The following is a 19,814-nucleotide window of genomic DNA, read 5'->3' on the forward strand; positions in this document are numbered from 1 at the left end:
TATTGATATGTGTGTCACGTTGTTAAAAAGATGACATAAAAGTGTAACTCCTCAGGATTCCACCACAAATAATGAAAAGTGACAACAGCAGCAACAAAACAACAAAAACTGAGCTAGACACGGCTGGTCACATAGAAGACTGCTTTTTAGTGAATTTTTTCATTTGTGAATCTAAAAGTCTAGACAAGACTGTTCAGCGATTAGAATGTAGATTGCAAACTGGAAAAGACTTATAAAAGAGGAAGAGAGAATGTGTGTATACCTATGTGTCAAAAACTATCAAATGTGTCACAAACTTTATGAAGTTACCGCTTTGCGCTGCACTGAGATGAGTAACGAAATGGCCGCTGATTGAACACTTCCGCTGGCTTCACTTAGCCGGCAAAGGGGCTCAGAGAAGGGATGCGCTATCCACCTATTTAGAACAGTGAGTGAGACTGATCGACTATAAATTTCCAGCTGACAGTCAAATACGTTCAAACACACTATGAAAATCATTCAAATAAACAGGCATAACAACTGAAACACAATCAGTCAAGAAAAGTGACCAAAAAACATGTGCTTTGTAAGACACACTGAAACAGAACATTTTTTTAACCTTTTGACTTGAGACTCACAAGGTCAGAAGGAGAAACCAAGGAAATACTACCTCTTCTCCAAGGCTAAGTGGGATGACTTGAACGCCGACCTGAGTCAATTAGAATAGAGAATGAGTTGAAGTCCACGCAGGATGCAGGGTCTGATACCAGCGAACTCCGAGGCTGGACAGAGTTCAAAAGGACCATACCAGTATCAGCTACGGACATCTAGGTCAGAAAAACAAAATTGAAACAACTTAACTTGGATAGACAGTAAGATCAAGAGAATACTTGGGCAGAAAAAGAGAGCATACAAGAAAGCAAAGAAATCAAACAACTGGTCCAACTCTAAAGCTTCCTTCACTGAGAAAGAGAGTCGTCGGGCACTGAGCGGAAGAGTAGATCGAGTAAGTGGCAATACATCGACGAAACTATAGGACAGGCAAAGCAAAACAAAACAAAGCCGATGCATCAAAGCTAGGCACAAGACAATAAAAGCTACTCCACAGCGAATCAAGTATCGTTTTTGACCAATTTAAGTCTGTATTCAAGCGTGGTGATGGAAAACCACATCCCCCAATGGAAGGACCAGCCCAGCCCAGTGTCGCTGACCTTGATATTACAACAGAACTCAAACCCCTCCAAGGCCTGCAATCCATACCGGATCCCATCCATGCAGAGTCCTGAAAACTTGTGCAGCCACCATTGCCCTGTCACTTACATTCATATTTAAACAGTCCATATACAACCAGTGGAGTCCTCCCCACAGTTCAGTTGGCTCGTACAAGAAAGGCGACGGGGATCGAGCAAAAAACTACCGCCCAGTGTCATTAACCTCGGTAGCTTGCAAACTGCTAGAACTCAGTGACATTTTATTATCTGTTGCCATCTCAACAAGCACCTCAGTCGAGAAACACAACATCCTGACAGATAGGAACCATATGGGTTTAGGAGAGGTAACTCGGGCGAAACTGACCCAGTTGCTTACCACCATGCACGACCTTTTCAAATCACATGATGCGAACATGAAACAGACGAGGTAATATTGGACTTCAGTAAGGCCTTTGATAGCACCATACGACAGGCTACTATATATGCAATACAAGCTGAACCACTATGGGAACAGCGGAGGAACCATCCAAAAATAGATCAAGAACTTCCGAGTCGATCTGCCCGACGGAAAATGAGGGTCCTTGAGAGAGAGAAATCAGAGGCCGGAAACAGAAGTGCTACCAGGTGTTCCTAAAGCACAGTCTTGGGTCACCACTATGGGAACTTGAATAGCGAAGGAACCATCCAAAATTAGATCAAGAACTTCGAGTCGATCTGCCCGACGGAAAATGAGGGTGCTTCTCGAGAAAGAGAAATAAGAGGAAACTACAGAAGTGCTACCAGGTGTTCCTCAGTAAAGCACAGTCCTGGGTCCCTTATTCTTTCTGTGCTATATTCACAATTAACCTGCAAAATCCGCAAAATCAACGGTATGCGCCTTCTTGTGGGTGAGTGCCTTCTGTACTGACCGGGAAATTCACTCCTTCATAGACCACATCATCCTACAAAAAGATCTGGACAGACTTGAAGTATGGCCTGGGCGAAAGATTGCGGAATGCGATTCAATACACAGAAATGCTACAGCCTATCCAACAAAAGTAAATCACCCTTCTTCTACCGACTAAATGCAGTTTCAGTTTCAGTTTCAACAGCTCAAGGAGGCGTCACTGCGTTCGGACAAATCCATATACGCTACACCACATCTGCCAAGTAGATGCCTGACCAGCAGCGTAACCCAACGCGCTTAGTCAGGCCTTGAGAAAAAAAGAAGAAGAAAAAAAAGGTGAATAAATAATAGATAAGCGTACATAAATAAGTAAATAAATAAATAAATAATAATTATAATATATAAAAAAGGGGTAGTAGAAATAAATAAATAAGACAACAATGATGATAAATAAGCAAATAAATGTAAAACATGAAGACACACATTCACACATACACCCACACATGCATAACAGATATGCACCAAACATGCAGTTTCACAGATATGAAAGCACAGTCAAATACACATAAACGTACATGAGCCCCAACACACACAGCCACACACACACACCACACACACATTACCCTGCACCTCCTCTACTCATTTCTAGGCTACGTATCGCAGCTTCCACGGCACACACACACACACACACACACACACACATAAACACTTACTTGTACAAGCACACACACATACGCCCATATCCCCCACCCCCAACCCCACACATATATATACAAAGATATATATATACACACCCGCACGTTCCAATATCCTGTTGCTCCCACAGTGTAGGCATGCATACACTCACATACCTCATCCTCTACCCCCCCCCCCCCCCCCTCCCGCACCCCCACCGGCCCCTCACACACACACACATACGCACGTGCATAGAACTCTCCTGACACTTGTGTACACTTACACCCTCGCGCATGCACAAACGCACTCAAAAACACAGACCCCCACACACACATACACACACGCACAGAGGCTGCCACTGATTGGCCGCAAGAGGGATGGGAAAAGATCTCTGATGCCAAGAACGTGGCGTCTAGTGTGTTGCTCAGTCTATTGTATTTGGAAAAGCCCACAGAGACTGTGTTCCGTTTTGAAGAAATTTGCGCAATGTTGGTTTGGAAATGATGCCGATATTTGTTTGATTTGCAAAGCATCGTGCTCCACCTTTCATGTTAGACTTACGGCCGCTCCCTCTCTCTGCTTTTATTTCTTTGAGGCGATCGATGGTGTGATGGCCTTGTACCTGTTCTTTTTGATATTCTTTGACTTTTCTGAGGATTTCCGATTTTCCTAGATGTAGGCCGCTCGTTGGTGTTGCGTTACCAGCAAGTCTGTCAGCTCGCTCATTTCCCTTAACACCTGCATGTCCCGGGCAGTATGACCATGTAAGTTTTTTAATCTGAAAGTTGCGCATTGCCTTATGCCACTCTGGGCTTCCCATTCCGTTTTCAATTTTCTGTATAAGGTTCATTGAGTCGGTTAGAATCATGGCATGTTGGTTTCCGGGCGTATGGATGGACGATAGCCACTGGAGGGCATGTGTCACAGCTTCAACTTCCATCGTTAGGCTGGAGGTTGTGACTTTGTAGACAGCATTCTCTTCCCTAATTGTTTTTCCATTTTGTTTCGCAGTGAATCCCCAACCGGATTGGTCTTTGGTGACTGAGCCATCTGTGTATATGATGATGTCCTCTTCCTTTGCTGTTTTCTTCTATGAGTAGCTTCACTTCCACATCAGTTTTGCCCTCTGGCCATTCCCGACAATGTCTTCAGTCCTAGAGTGGGTGAAATGGCTGTGTTGAATAGATGGTTGAGGTTTTTGGGGTTTTTCTCCCATTCTTTTGTTTCTTTCAGGTCTTGTAGTCGGCATACTAGCTGGATTGTGTCTTCTGCTTGCCCCATCCATGATCTTCCTCGTCCTAGACGGCTGCCTATTGGTTCTTTGACTGCGTCATGCAGTGGGTTTTGAGGGTTTTCTAATGCTTTGAAGTAGGTCTTGACCTGTTCTAACTTGTTTCTGGCCTGCACTGAAGGAAGGTCAAGCAGGTATCGCATGGTTTCTGTGGGCGTGTTTTTTGTTGTTCCAAGGATCAGCCTCATAGCTTCATTTTGAACTATTTCTAATTTTAGGAGGTTGCTTTGAGATGGTGTTGTTAGCCCAAGTCCGTAGTCGATCACACTGAGGACGAGTGATTGGTATAGCAGGAAGAGGTGGCGTTGTTCAATACCTTTGGTTGCCATTGCTTTTAAGCCTGAAAGGCCCTTTTTGCATTTGAGGACAGTATTTTCCGTATGTTGTCTGAAGGTCAGCATCCTGTCGAAGTGTTTTCCTAGGTAGCGTAGGCATTCAGTTTTCTCGATCTGAATCCCGTCGAATGACACAGGTGGTGGTGATTTGCTCGCGGTTCTGTTGTTGAGGGTGCACAGCAACGTTTGGGCTTTCGCTGGATTGATGGAAGATCCTGTGTCTTTGCACCATTGAGTAATATTGTTTAGTTGTTTCTGGACGGCTTTTGTTCTTTCCTGAGCATCTTTCGAAGTTTTGAAGACCAGGCCATCATCCGCAAGAGTAAGCACCCGAGCTATTCCATTGTTGTTTAAGTCTGCAAGGCCCTTCGTGTAGACATTGTAGAGGACAGGAGAGAGCAGAGGCCCTTGTGGCAGTCCCATGGATAGTTTAGAAGGTGCAGACATCCAATCTCCGAGGCGTAGGACGACGGTTCTTTCCTGAAGCGCTGCTGCTATCCATCTTGTCAGTGTCAAACTTACTCCATACCTTAGTAGCAGCTCCATGAGGTGCGCAGGCTGGACTTTATTGTAGGCATCTTCAAGGTGGATTGCTACTGCTAGTGTTTCTTCTTTTCTTTGAAATCCTTCATACACCTCATATGCAAAAGCAGCTGCATTTTCCCATGTGGACTTGCCTGTTCTGTAGCCATCTTGATTTGAAGGGAGAATGTGCCTGTGTTCAAGATCCCTTGCAAGTTTCCTGGCTATCATGCGTTTCATGAGTTTTCCAGCAATGTTTTGCATGATTAGGATCCGGTAGCCGCTTACCTGACGACGGTCCTTTCCTGGTTTTGGTATGGGTTTTAAGAAGCTGTGTGTCCAGTCCTCCGGCACATGTCCATTGTGGAAACTGTTTTGTATAGATTGAAAAGTTTGCTTCTGTCTTCTTCCGATAGATCCTTGATGTCCGCGTAGCGAACTTTGTCTGGGCCACTGAGGAGCCGATTCTTTCTTGCATTTAGCTATTGCTTCGTTAGGTCATCTATTGTCAAGTCATCATCGGGTCCAGTCTGCATAAGGGTTTGGTTTAACTCCTCAACATATTTCTTTTTCTCATCTAAGTTTCTTTGATCGCTCTGTTGGATGAAACGTTTGAGCAGGGCGGATCCTTTTTCTTCGTTTGTCTTAAGCTTGGTTCCGTCAGTATCTAACATGTCTGGGGTTGTTGTTGTGCACGTTTTCCCTTCCATGCGACGATAAAATTGCCAGAACTCTGTCAATGTTGAGTCATAACTGAGTGCCTCGCAAAACTGTTTCCACTTGTCATTTTTGGCCTCTTGAGCAATGACTTCAAACTGTTTAGTTTTTTCTTTCATTTTTGCTGAATAGTTTGCATCAGTCCTGTTCGGTGCCGTTGTTTTGTTTCTTCTGCGTCTTAATTTTTCGATGACGGTTGTCTCTTTGATTTCATACTGAAATGGATCACGCGGTTTCATACAGGGTTTATCTGACAGTTTTTGTAGACTGAAAACTACCGGGAGGTGGTCACTGCCTTGGTGTGGAAGCATCTCTGCATTCATTTCTGCTCTGAATTTTGGAGATGTTAGAGCGATGTCGATCACACTGTCACTGTCCCCTTGTCTTGTTCCAAGGCGAGTTGGGGATGTGGTTGTTAATGGGCTAAGAAGAATTTCCCCTATCATTCCTTCAAGTGCGAGTCCTTGTGGGTTGGTGTTCCGCTGGTCCCATAACTTCGATCTTGCATTAAGGTCTCCACAGATAATGACTGAGTCTCCACTGAAGTTCGTTCTCTATTTCCTCTAAAAAGGCCCAATCCTCTTTTGTTGTGCAGGTTCCTGGGTGAACATAGGCATTGATGAGCACGATGCTTTTGTGAATTCCGTCAGGTTTTTCAAGACGCACCCCCACTAGTTCACATGAGTTGCTACACCATTTCTCTAGATTTATGGTGGAAACTTTGTTTTTTAGGTTTTTGTTCAGTATGATTGCTACTCCTCTTCCTTCATTCCTTTGAAAGACTGTGAAATTCTCAAAATGTATTGGTCTGTCTGCACTTGTCCTGGTCTCTTGGAGACATAAAATGTCAAAATCATATGCCAATTTCTCAATTGTTGAGATTCTCATTCTCGCGCTGGAACAATTCCAACTGCCGATTCTAAAGAATTTCTTTGACAGCCGCTCTGCTTTTGTCATTCTGCTACCTAAGCACAATCTTTTCCCACCTCTTTTGCCACGCCTGTTTTGGGGTTTTGGGGATCTGAATTTATGTCTCGTGCTACTGTATGCAGCTGATCCCCGAGGTGCACGCGAGACAGGGTTTTGTTAGTATCCATAGAAGGGTGTTCTATGTGGTGAGGGAAAATATTCAGTCGGTCGCCCTGACAGAGCCTCTTATCAGGGAAGGGCAATAGATGTCCATCTGTGTGGTGTCCGTCAGCCTGGTGTCACTCGCCCTAAGGCCAGACTGCATACAGTTAGTGACTGTTTAACCCAGCAGCCATTCGAGTCATCCCATTGGTACTGAACGAAAGCCGTGGGATTGAAGATTTTAGTCAGATTGTCTCCTCTTAGCCGGTGGAAGGGTGCATCTGGGTATCTGACTAAATGCAGTGGTATTAAAACATGAACAACAAAACTGCTACAACAAAATAAATAAAACATGTACAATAAAAATCGACTTGTCAATGATCTGTAAAACTGAGAGTCAACTGCATATTCGATCAGCTTTCTCAGACGAAACATGAATCCTTCAGAGTGTCGACAGATAGCCTGCATACACCTCACTCGTCCGCTCCACGCTGGAGTATGGTGCATCATTAAAGACCCCTATCTCAAGAAAAGATATTGAAAGGCTCCGAGAGGTGGACCCCACCGGCGGACGTATATAATCATCAGTAACTTTACTATATACGTCCGTGGGTGGACCCGGCCTCGTACAGTGACCAGGCCGCCCGGTTCATCACTAAAGATTACCGATCAAGGGGTCCAGGCTGCGTGACGCACATGCTACAAAAACAGACTTCCACCACTGGAAGATCGGCGCAAAATCCAGCATCCGCCTCACCACAATACAGCTTTACCATAAGAAAAGTTCTTGACACTTACGCTAGCAAGACCAGCAGAATATCCAGACCAACTTCTTATACAGATCACACATTCAACAGACAACATAGAAGGAGGAAGAACTAGCAAGGGTTTTGTAATTCCATTCTGCAAAACAGACCAACTAAGTAACTCATTATTCGTAAAAACAAGGGCAGAAGAGAATCAGCCGGATGATGGAGTTGTGTGCCCCTTGGGACTTCCACAGCATTTAAGGCGGCCATCAAAAAATCCCTGCCATCCACTGTTTTCCATCATTAACAGTGCAGTAATAGTAATATCTTTGAAACACACACACACACACACACACACACACACACACACACACACACAGAGTGGTGGGTGGATGGAGATAGGGTGATGGTGGGGAGTTGGAGGAAGAAATTGCGGAATGCAACCAATGGAAGTGACTAAACAAATTGTTTCTTGTAATATACATTTTACTAATGACTCTCCAGATCACGAGAATGCACACAGCTACGAAATAATTAATTTAGTCGTTAATCTACAAAAATAAAGGCAAAAACAACACATTTTTGGGAAACAATAATTGAAGATGAAACAAAAACAGACTAGAGATTATTTAAAGAGGTAGTTGATGTGCTGGCGTTCTGGCTTATGCTGGTAGGTCGGGATCACGAAAACACTCTCTCGTAGCCACTTGGGTGAGTATTGACAATCTGTCAGTGATATCACGCACAAAACAGCTGTTTTGCTTGGGCGTGTTCTGATCCGGTCAGTAGATCTGTTATTCGGCAAAAGTTTTCTTTCTTAAACATTAACCATAATTATTCTTTACAAGGTAGGAAACAAACCCATGCTGTCAAGTTCAACACATCCGATAAATGAAAGTAACACACCTGTTTCGAATTATAGTTAAGTAACTGACTTAATCTGTAATTTGGGCAACCAGCGATCAGCATTTTTGGTTTTTGTTGATTGAAAATATTCAGTCTTTGCCCAGAACTCAGTTACACTGCTGTGTACAATGAACAGTACATGATTCGTTTAAGAACACACACGCACGCGCGCTTACACACACACACACACACACACACACACACACACACACACTGTTGAAACTGTTAATATTGAAAAGTCTTAGAATACACAAGGACACATTCACACAACACCACTAAGCTTAGTGCATGCACACACGCACACACTATCACACACACACACACACACACACACACACAGTGACAGAGTAATATACACAAAATAGTAACACATATCGACCAACCAAATATCCAGCAAGCCAGAGTGTGCTGAACTGTTTTCAGCATTGTCCATAACTTTGGATAATCCGTGGACAATGCAGAAAACCATACAAGTGCAACACACACACACACACACACACACACACACCACACACACACACACAGTTTTGTGAACACAACCAGTCAGCCAGCCAGCCAACCAAACAAATCTAGAATATAATTTATAAATTATTTTTCAAATCACAATTGATGTTTGTAGGGAACTACCTAGCTATTTCTACTCTGGTTGACATCAGCTTTGCAGTTTTAACACTGAATGTTTTGGAGGAGTGTTTAGTCTACTTTAGTTTATGAATTACTTTTGCATAAGCAGGAGCAATGATTTCTAACTCAGTCTGGATTATAAAAACAACAACAGATTTTCAGCATCTTTATGTTCTTGTGAACTGCTTTATTTTGAGAAAATTAAAGGAACACAGAACATTGCCACTGTGTGCCACTTTAAGTGTATGTGTGTGTGAACTGTATACATATAATATATAGAGTATGCATGTGAACTGATTTACATTGTGTGGATGCGTATACTGTGTGCTTGTTTGTATGTGTGTTTGTGTGTGCATGCATGCATATGCTTCATTTCATGACAAAAGCAAATTTTAGTTTTGCAAATGAAATATTTTTATAGGTGTAACCACAAATTCATGCTATGATGTTTCTTTACACAGTCACAACATCATGACAAGTGGCAGCTTCCTCCAGTAACCTGGACAGCATAAAAATAAAACATGGTGCCACGTGTCAGCCCAATGCCCTTGAAAGAGGAGACAGAGTGTGAGGGGGAAATGGTGGAAATGGATTGTTTGAACTGTCCTGGAGCAGAGCTCCCTCAAGTTCATTATGTTGGGACGCAGACACTGGTGGACACAGGAGGAGGGGACCGGAATAGGATGACTGGAGCTTGTCAGAACACCCTGCAGAGCCTTAACAGTCCATTTGCTAATTATCCGGCCAATATTTTGAATGACCATGAGCTTGAGGGGGCCATGATGCAGAATGGCCTTGTGACTGTGGGAAACAATCTCTCAGTACAAGATAGGGGAGCCAGAGCAGAAGCGAATGATAAAGATGATGAAGATGATGTACTTGGTCTTGGAGATGTCAGCAGACAGCCTTTGTTGGCCAGGAGTGTGGAGGAGAGGGAGGAGGGAGAAGGGGAGGAAGCAGACAGAGCGCTGCTTGAAGCAGAAGAAGAGAAAGAAACCAGTTTGTCTATCTTGCTTCAGGTGCTTTTACCCTACTTGATCTCAGGATTTGGCATGGTGGGGGCTGGTATGGTTTTGGATGTTGTACAGGTAAGGGAAATTTATGTATAGCTCCACAGATAGTTTGTTTGAAAATGATAAAAGTTGTGTTGTTATTACAGTTATTTAATCAATTGACCAAGCCCTTTCTGTCTAGTGTTTTTCTTTTTAAATAATCACTTACTCAGTGCTATGTCCTCTTCACTGTTGATTGAGTGTGCATGTGTATGTGTATGAGAGAGCAAGAGAGAGAGAGACCTAGAGAGAGAGAGAGAGAGAGGATGTGAATGTCACAGTGAGTGTGTATGTCATGCTACTTTCTGCATTGTCCATAAAACAACATTTTAATTTTTCAAATGCACATGTTTGTCGTGTGGGAGGTTGCACTGGTCAAAGAAATCAAAATTTAACCCCTTAACTGCTGAATCTTACGAAAATAATAACATTTAGGACATGAGTCTTTGGTGCAATTACAACCTTTTGTGTACTTTTAAGTGTGTACTTGATTCTACTGTACAAGAGAAATATAACCCCAGTAGGAAGAATCCCAAATAAACTGGTGACTGACATCCATACGTCTAAGTTGAGTTTTATCACAGTGATCTAGTGAGATGACAACCTTTATTGACAAACATAATCATCACCAGCAGTCAGCGGCTTAAACTTTATATATTTACACATCAAAAAAGATGCATTCAGTTTCAATAACATTTTAACACCAAAATTGAATTATATATTTTGATATATTAGAACAATATGGTGCTGTTCACCAATGGTCTGACAGACTTATATCAGACACATATTTAACGAGTTGAGTACCAATAAGACAGCTGACGTCCTATAAAAAGTGTTGCCATAGTATAGTGCCTATAAGACGTCCACTGACGTCCTGCATATGTTCTGATTTTTCCATCATCGGAGTTTGGTTAGTTTGATGTGTCTGGATTATAAAAATAGTAATTAAACGAACATACATCAGGTAGAAGACCCCTCACTACTTGATATTTTTCTAACTGGAGCAGGTGGAACGCATGTGGAAAGGGGTTGCATAATATGCAAAAAAGGAGTTGAAAACTTTGTCCAGTAGAGGAAGTGGTCCCAGTCGGTGGATTTCCACAATCATGAAAACTGTGCTTATGATTATGGATAGCTATTGTAATGGGGAAGGATCTCTCTTGTCTGATGATTGGTTTGAACAAGGTGACTGACAACAACAGTGATGAAACTGACAGCCCATTCGATGGTAATTCAGTCTGTATATGGAATCAGACGGCATTTTGTAAGAAGTGGCTATGACTGACAGAATATGTGCAGCGAGTATTGGAAAATGGGGAGGAGAGGGAGAGGGAGTGATGTAAGATGATAGGTTGAATGCCAGCCAGAGGGTGTAAAGTGGGTGTGGCAGTTGGAGGCCAGTGAACTCCCATTTCAGTATATACTGCAGGAAACGGACAATTGCCAATGCTCCACGATTTTCATGAAATGCAGGATGCACTGCATGTGTAACATGTGCTTTTTGTCTTTTATGCCTCTTTTCACTGAATTAGACGGTTGACTTGTTTGAAGAGGTGGCAATCTGGATGCACGGCAGACACTTTAATCGGCCCATGTGCAACTTGAAAGGAGTGAATGTCATCAAAGAACTTCACCCTCTCACTTGCGAAAGCTCTTAGCTGTCAAAAAGCTTGCCAGCTCAGTTTCTGAGGCCGTGATTGACCTTTTACGATGACTATACCCACCATTGTCATTTTTTGCACAAAAATTATTATGTTGACTTTAAATACCAGAACAGTTATCTACAATCAGTTTAATTGGGGGAAAGCCCAGATGCAGAATCTGCATTCACTTTCCTTCACATAAGCATTTACTTTCTTTCTGTATCTCCCATAGTTTTTATACTAGAATTTAAAAAAAAGAAGATTTTACCCCCAAATCCTCAAAATTTGCTGTCAAGGGGAGAGCACTTAAAAAAAAAATCTCTGGCGCTCAACTGGTTAATTGCAAAGGCTGAAGTCCGAAGGCTGAAGTAATTGATTCATTATATTCTATACTTGTACCAGTAGTGGTAGCTGATGTTTAAAAAAGAACCATCAACATTATGGTTTGTCCAGGAGCATGAATTGGGCCTTGACTGGTTTTCCCAAGAAATAATCTAATGATTGAACATCTGTTTGACCCACTCAATCTTAATCAGTTCAATCAAGAGTTCAAAAGTTAACAGTTCCGAAAGATAGTCCAGTGACTTATATATTTTATCATATACAACACTGCTGCTCATATATACCACTCTTTCCATTCTGATTTTCTCTTTTTCTCTGTCTTTGTGTCACCAGCCTTTCTTTCTCCCCCTCCCCCCCCCCCCCTCTTTTTCTCTCTGTGTGGAGATGTCTTCCTCTTTCCACATTTTCTGTTGTTCCTGCAATCCACATTAGCTTTTCCCTCTGGACAATGTGTGGAAATATTAAAATGTTAACTGTGGTGCTGCCCAACTTCTTCAAGTTTAAGCTGTTCATTAACCAGTTGATTGCATGTAGGATGTCAGCTGATGTCCTACAAAAAGTGTTGCCATAGTGCCTATAAGACATCCCCTGACATCCTGCATATGTTCCGATGTTTCCTTCATTGGAGTTTGGTTCAGTTACGATAAACAGACTCTGAATGGTTAGTTTGATGTGTCTGGATTATAAAGATACTATTTAAATGAACATACATCAGGTAGAAAACCCCTTTCTACTCAATAATGATTTGCTTAACTGATCATGTGATAAGCGTGTGGAAAAGGGGGTTGCATCGTGCAAAAAAATGCATTGAAAACTGTGTGCAGTAAAGCAAGTGGTCACAGTCAGCAGATTTACACAATTCTGAAAGTGGTGCTTGTGATTATGGACAGCTAGAGCGATGCAGAAAGATCTCTTTTGTCTGATGATTGGTTTGAATACGAATGTAAATGATGACAGTGATGAAACTGACAGCCCATTTGATAGTAATTCAGTCTGTCCATCCAATCAGACAGTGTTTTTGAAGAAGTGGCTATGACTGACAGAATATGTGCAGCGAGTGCTGGAAGAAGGGGAGGAGAGGAGAGGAGTGATGTAAGATGATAGGTCGAATGCCAGCCAGAGGTTGTGAAGTGGGCATGGCAGTTGAGAAACAGTGTACACACATTTCAATGCAGACTATAGGACATCGACAACCGCCAATGCTCCAAGATTTTCACAAAATGCAGGGTTGAACCTGCATTGGATGTGAAACATGTGCTTTTCGTTTTTAAAGCTTTTTTTCACTGAATCAGATGGTTGGCTTGTTTGAAGAGGTGGCAAGCTGGATGCACTGCAGACACTTTAATCGGCACGCAACTTGAAAGGAGTGAATGTCATCAAAGAATTTCAAAATCTCACTTGCGAAAGCTCTTAGCTGTCAAAAAGCTTGCCAGCTCAGTTTCTGAGACCGTGATTGACCTGTTACGTTGACTATACCCACTTTTGCCATTGTTGGGATAGTGATTCACTTACCTGTCTGCATGAGCTGTGATTTGTTTTTATAAACTTACAGGGATAATTACATGTTTACCAAAGGGAGATAAACCAAGAGAATATTTACAGGACTGGAGACTTATTTCATTGCTAAACGACACTTATAAGATAGGATCTGCATGGATAGCTAATAGAATCAAGAAAGTTTTACCAAAGTTAATATACGAAGATCAGATAAGTTTTATTCCAGGTAGATGTATTGGTGATAACATAAGAACCCTGTGTGACATTATGCATAACTTAGAAAATGAATATATCGCCCAGGCTTGTAGATTGTCAGTAGATTTCGAAAAAGCGTTTGATTCATTAAATTGGTCATATATGAACACAGTATTAAAAGCCTATGGATTTGGTTTAGATTGATGTAAATGGATTCACACCTTTTACAAGGATATAAAATTATATGTCATTGTGAACAGTAAAGTATCCAATGGCTTGAAAATACAAAGCGGATGCCACCAGGGAGATCCAATTTCACCCTATCTGTTTGTATTATGTTCAGAAATCCTAGCGTGCGAGATTAGGGAAGATGAAGAAATTAAGGCATAAAATTTATTAGTTACTATCTTTAAAATTAGTCAGTTTGCTGATGATAAAACATTCACATTAGAAGGAGGTAAAGAATCACATGAAAAGTCGTTTTAAACACTAGAGGGATTTGAAGAATTTTCAGGGCTAAAAATTAACCATGATAAAACATTGAATGTCTGGTTAGGGAGAATGAAGAATTCAAAATGCCGGTATCTACTTGAAAAGAAAATGAAATGGCAACCCCCCAAAATATAAACTTTTAGGCATTTGGCTCACAAAAGATCTATCAAAAATAACTGAAGTGAATACAAGAGATAAATTGATAGAAGTTTAGAAGCATTTTAAGGTTTGGTCAAAATGTATATGTATATCCCTTGGTAGAATTGCTATTTTAAAATCATTTATACTTTCAAAACTTATTTACTAATATTTATGGATTCTTCTCCTCAATCCCCCAGACAAAGAGATAAATCTTCTGCAGAAGCCGTGCTATGAATTTATATGGGATTATAAAACAGATAAGATTAAAAGAATATATACAGAACATAATCATAATGTTGGAAATGGAGGTTTGGGTATTCCAAATATACAGAAGTACATAGAGGCTCTAAAAATAACATTGATTAGGAAACTGCACACAGGAACAACAAAGTGTGGGAAAAAACAAACTCTTAGTCAAATCCCCAGAAATCAACTCCCAGGATCTGTATGGACCAAGAAAATTTGTAAACGTTGAATGTTAATAGATTCTGGAAAGATGTGTATTGGGCACATGAGAATTTTACAAAACATGTTAGGTTAAAAGAAGCACGAGAGGCACTTGTAGAACCACTTTTTGGTGTCATATACTGTACCATGTCAAACTGATGCAAACTGGGCCTATTGGTTTGCTCTGCTTGGCTAAATTTCGCGTGGGTAATAGTGAAAAGACGACCCGTCTTGCCCGGTCTGCTCTTAGCCAATCAAACACCGCTAAAAGCTACAAGCGCTGAATTATTCCTTTGGCCAAGGCTCTCGACGCCATCTTGTCAGGTTTACGCTCTGTCTCTGTCTCGTTTTTTTTGGCTATTAAGTGTGTTCATTTGGCCTTATTTTGCTGCATGCGGCTTGATTTTATTGTATTCTTACCTTTTGTGTACTCAATTTGACTCTGCCCCATCGAATCATACTTTTTTCTCTACCTTTCTGTTGATCCTGTCTTTCCTTTCTCTGTAGGGGATCGGATTTTCACTGGGTGCCTAAGCGCGGTTGCCATGCCTCATATGCCATCCCACAGTGGCAGGAATCATGATGCTGGGATTGAGACTTGGCAAGAGCCTCTCCCAGGCCCGAAGCTCATGATTCTCCCGAAGGGGACCATGGTGATGCGTCTTCAGACACGGATCGTGGAGGCGACACTCCTACCATTACAACGGTCATGAAGGGGACTGTGGGGAAAGGGGTATGAGTGTTGCCTCCTGAGGTGTCCCAGCATGAGGCAGGAAAAAGGGGGAGTGGCAAGTCCTCTCTTGACGGTGGGGACTCACGGCTAGACACGAACTCCCAAGTGGAGGCTGCGCCCGGCCATTACCCTGGTCCCCACTTAGAGATGGCCCTCAGGGGCCCCATTGCTGTTCCCCCTCCTCCCTCCACTGCCGACACCCTTCCCCCACCTCTGTGGGGGAGAAAGTTTTAGTTCCAGAGAGGGACCTCTACTTTGCCCACCCTGGGCCAAGTCACCCCAGTCTCCCTACGGGAGGGGCTTTGCAGGTCTTCCCACTATCTGGCTGGTCTCCCCTGCTGGGGGAGGCCCGTGCATCAGGCGGTTCTGGGCAGTCAGCCCGCCGGTCTTCTGGTGGGACTGACACCCAAGTCGGACCTGACCTCCCTCCGACTTGGCCAGGTTTTTCCTTCATGGAGGTCAAAGCGCCAGTACATCATCATGTATATTGATGCACATTAATATATACATTGATATATTTTTTTAATTATGTATTTGTAATTTAATTTCATTGATATTAATCCTTTATAGATCTGCAGATCTGCATACTGATGTTGAAGTATAGGGATGTTCCAGAAAATAAAAAACATGATTTCCCATCCCATATCTATCTCTCTATCTATCTGTACACACCTTTTTACTGTTTTTTTGTTGTTGTTGTTTTTTAAAATTCATACTTCTTCTGTAATAATAAACTGCGTGGATAGCTGATTTTATAACATAATCATAATGTATGAAAATGTATATTTTGAAATTATTTGATGAAACTATGCAACTAACACTTCAATACTTTTATAACTTTTTCTCTTTTTATTCATTTGAAACTGACAGCATTCTGCAGTGTTTGTGACGGTGACGGAGTTGTTTATCCTGGTGCCAGCCCTGCTTGGCTTGAAGGGAAATCTGGAAATGACACTGGCTTCCCGACTCTCTACACAGGCCAACCTGGGCAACATGGACACATTGCGTGAAAAACTGAAAATGATTTTTGGCAACATGGTGCTCATACAGGTAGGTCTGGCAGACATGAGTCAGGTTTTTTTTCTTTATATTTGGGGGGATGTTTTTGGGGTGGGGGTGGGTGTTTGGGGAGATTGGTGTGTGGTAGGTGCATGTTTTGATGAAAAATTGAGTTTGACAGTCTGTTCTGGTCACAGTGAAGTCCTTGATGCAGAATCATAATGCATACTGACCTAACTATGTATACATATACAGGGTTTAGGTTTCATGTCAGTCATTGATCATTGATGCATACAAATTGAAATAACACGACCATGTGGCAGCCAGTTGGTCACTTTTATTAATTTTTCATAAAATCAGTCATGCTGGAAGGGCTTTTGTAGATTTCTCTCATTCTCCCGCAATAAAGATTGCAGTTTCAAACTATGAAAAATAAGAATATAATCATTATTGTCAGAGTCCGACATTGAGCAGACAAACATTGTGAAAATATCTGAACTTGAACTGAACCGGGAAACAAAACGAGTATGTTTACACAAAGGCATTGTCATGTGCATATAATTGTGAACGGTGGAAGAATACAGTGCCAGTTTAGCTTTTTACTTGCCCGCATTTTCTTTTTGATTCAGTTTGAGGATGGCTTCAATGAATGAAGAATATTTCGCTGCAAAAAATCATGATATGTGAAGTGGAGCATGCAGCCAAAAGGAGCTGCCTAATGTTTAGTCAGGTCGAATAAGTGTTCAGAACAGTTGGAATCTCTTCCATTTTGCACACGCCTGGAGAGTCTGTAGCATTCATGGGCAACTTAGCCTGCATGTTTACTTTGTTGATGTTATGCAAGACTATAGCCTTTTTGAACTTGAACTTGAACTTGAACTTTAGTGTTGAAGGCTGTTTAGGCCTGCTCACTTTCCTTCGATAGAACTGGTACTGTGCCGCATGTGTGGCTATTTGGTAAATGTCTATATTTCCACTGGTTATATATTGCTCAATGACTGCACTCCGGGTCATACAGGATTGGGAGGTTGGCCCAGTGGGCGTCAAGTTTAATCTTGACAGTGACTGTCTCGGGCAGGCTGTTTTATAAAGAGACTATCCTCTGGGAGAAGTAGGAGCTTCGTAGTCGTAGTCTGGAGTGGTGTTTTGCCAGTTTTAGACTGTTCCCTCTGGTTTCTCACCCACTGTGCAGTTCAAGTTGTGGCCTAGAGGTAGTGTAGAGCCCAGTGAGATACTTGTAGGTGTCAGTCATGTCGTCCCTTTGTCTGCGATATTCTAGGCTGGGCAGTTTCAGCGTTCTCAGACGTTCAGAGTAGGGTTTGTCTTTGAGCCTCCATATCAGCTTTGTGGCCCTTCGTTGTACGTCTTCAATGTCCTTTTGAAGTGTCTTTTGGGGATGGGTGCCAAATGGAGTGCCCGCATTCCAGCATGGGTCTGACCAGCGTTTTGTACAGTTGGACAAATGTATGGTCGGAGAGGTAGTCGAAAGTTCGTGTCACAACCCATAAGGGGTTGCCCATGAACCCCCGCCCCTTCCCAGACTAGCTAACGTCCCGACAACACAAACACAGAGACACAGAAGAGTTCAGCTCATTTTACTGTAGTCATGCCAAAAATACATAAACAAATGAACGCCACAAACCCAAGCATCACTCACACACACACACACAAAAATGATAACCTCAGTCTCACTACAGCCCAATTCTACAATTTTTTGCAGTCAACTGCAGCGCCAGTTATGCTCAAACATGCTGCCATAGTTCAGACACATGCTGACATCTGAGGACGGACAACGCTGGTAGTTTGCTGGCTGAAGCTGGTTGGGCAAGAGGGAAAGTGGGAACGGGAACGGGAGTGAGGGAGTTTCGGGGTGACACGTTAGAAGGGGGACGAGGACCATTCCAGACTTGTGTCCTGGAGACCCGTCGAAGGCAGTGGCACGGAAGGGAGGGAAACACAGGAAAACCTGTAACACCTCGCTGGCTCTGTAGACTATGTTCTTTTTTACTAGTTGCAAAAGAGTACGTTCCCCGCCTCCCGTCCCCACTTATCTCTTCCTTAAGCAATATACATTACTCTAACCAAAGCAAGTGGATAACCTTTTACATGAACTATCAGCCTCAGTGTACAAAACTATTGCTGTGAAAAGTATTTGATCCGTCTATTTTCGCTTTTCCAAATAATAAAAGGGTTAAACCAACACACAGCCCCAAACGTACATTATGACTAACCACAAATGGCAATAACAGTATTTCAGTTTCTATCATGCTAGTTCCGAATAATATAAACAGCACCATTCGGGCGACATTACAATTGCATCACATTTCCATCCCCACAAAAATGTTGGGAAAATTTACAGACTGCAATAAGACCATCTCCATTATAAAGAAAACAAACCAGAAACAATCCAAGCTGAATATAATTATGGCAAAATGATACACCTAAACACAACAAATTTACTAATTCCCCCCAAATATTTAGAGTTAAAAGAATGCTGGATTTAAAAGATTTCCACTAAAAAAAAAATCACCCCGACCTTGCAAGCAACCTAAACCTCACTTTGATGTCAACCAATATCACAATTCACATCACTACATTAATATTACGCAGACAAACACAGACTCCCTCACCTGTCACCAGGTAAATAGGCACACCACTGGCCCAGGGTGAAACTCAGACCCACACACACAGAAAGAAGGGGGTGACAACAAACACACCCCACTACTTCTGTTAGACGACACCCAACAGCTCCCACGCTGGAACGGTGATCCGTCTCTTGACAGAGCTTGGCATCAAAGGCCCAGGGAAATCTTTCTCTCCCCACCAGATAAACTCCTGAACTCGCTCAGAGTTCATAAAACATTCAGGAGAAGGAACATGACACACACATATCCTCAGATATGCACGTGTAAAAGGATGAAGGAGAGAGAGGGAGGTGAAGGAGAGGGATGGAAAGAGGGGGAGAAGGGAGAGAGAGAGAAGGGGGGAGAAAAAGGGGGAGAAGGATGGAAAAGAGAGTTGTACATGAACACATGCATAGCAACCGTCACGAGCCGTGACAGTTCGTCTTATGACTCCCAGTGTTCAGTTTGCTTTAGCCGTGGCTTGTTCAGCATGGTTCCTGAAGGATAGTTTCCTGTCAGTCACCACTCCAAGATCTTTTTCTGCTTCTGTGTGTGCTAGTTGATTCCTGTCTTCCCCTCCATCTGTGTGTTTCCTTCATGGTGTACATGTGATCTTCATTGTTGTGGCACAGGTGCATTACACAGCACTTTTTGGGATGGAATTTTAGCAGCCAGTCCATGGA

The 19,814-nt window shown here is 42.4% G+C and overlaps 1 protein-coding gene across 3 annotated transcripts in view; it reads left to right on the plus strand.

Annotated features, from left to right (window-relative positions):
- Positions 1–8,058: 8,058 nt before the first annotated feature.
- The window catches only part of LOC143284772 (solute carrier family 41 member 1-like), a 52,019-nt gene continuing 40,263 nt past the window's right edge, over positions 8,059–19,814 (plus strand). For all 3 annotated transcript variants that reach the window (XM_076591748.1, XM_076591747.1, XM_076591749.1), the window contains exons 1-3: positions 8,059–8,147; positions 9,428–10,054; positions 16,379–16,558. In XM_076591748.1, the coding sequence (XP_076447863.1) occupies positions 9,488–10,054; positions 16,379–16,558 (747 nt within the window). In that variant the 5' untranslated portion in view covers positions 8,059–8,147; positions 9,428–9,487. The remainder of the gene's footprint in view (positions 8,148–9,427; positions 10,055–16,378; positions 16,559–19,814) is intronic.

The sequence above is a fragment of the Babylonia areolata genome, chromosome 8, assembly GCF_041734735.1.
Source record: "Babylonia areolata isolate BAREFJ2019XMU chromosome 8, ASM4173473v1, whole genome shotgun sequence".
Classification (NCBI taxonomy): Eukaryota; Metazoa; Mollusca; class Gastropoda; order Neogastropoda; family Buccinidae; genus Babylonia; species Babylonia areolata.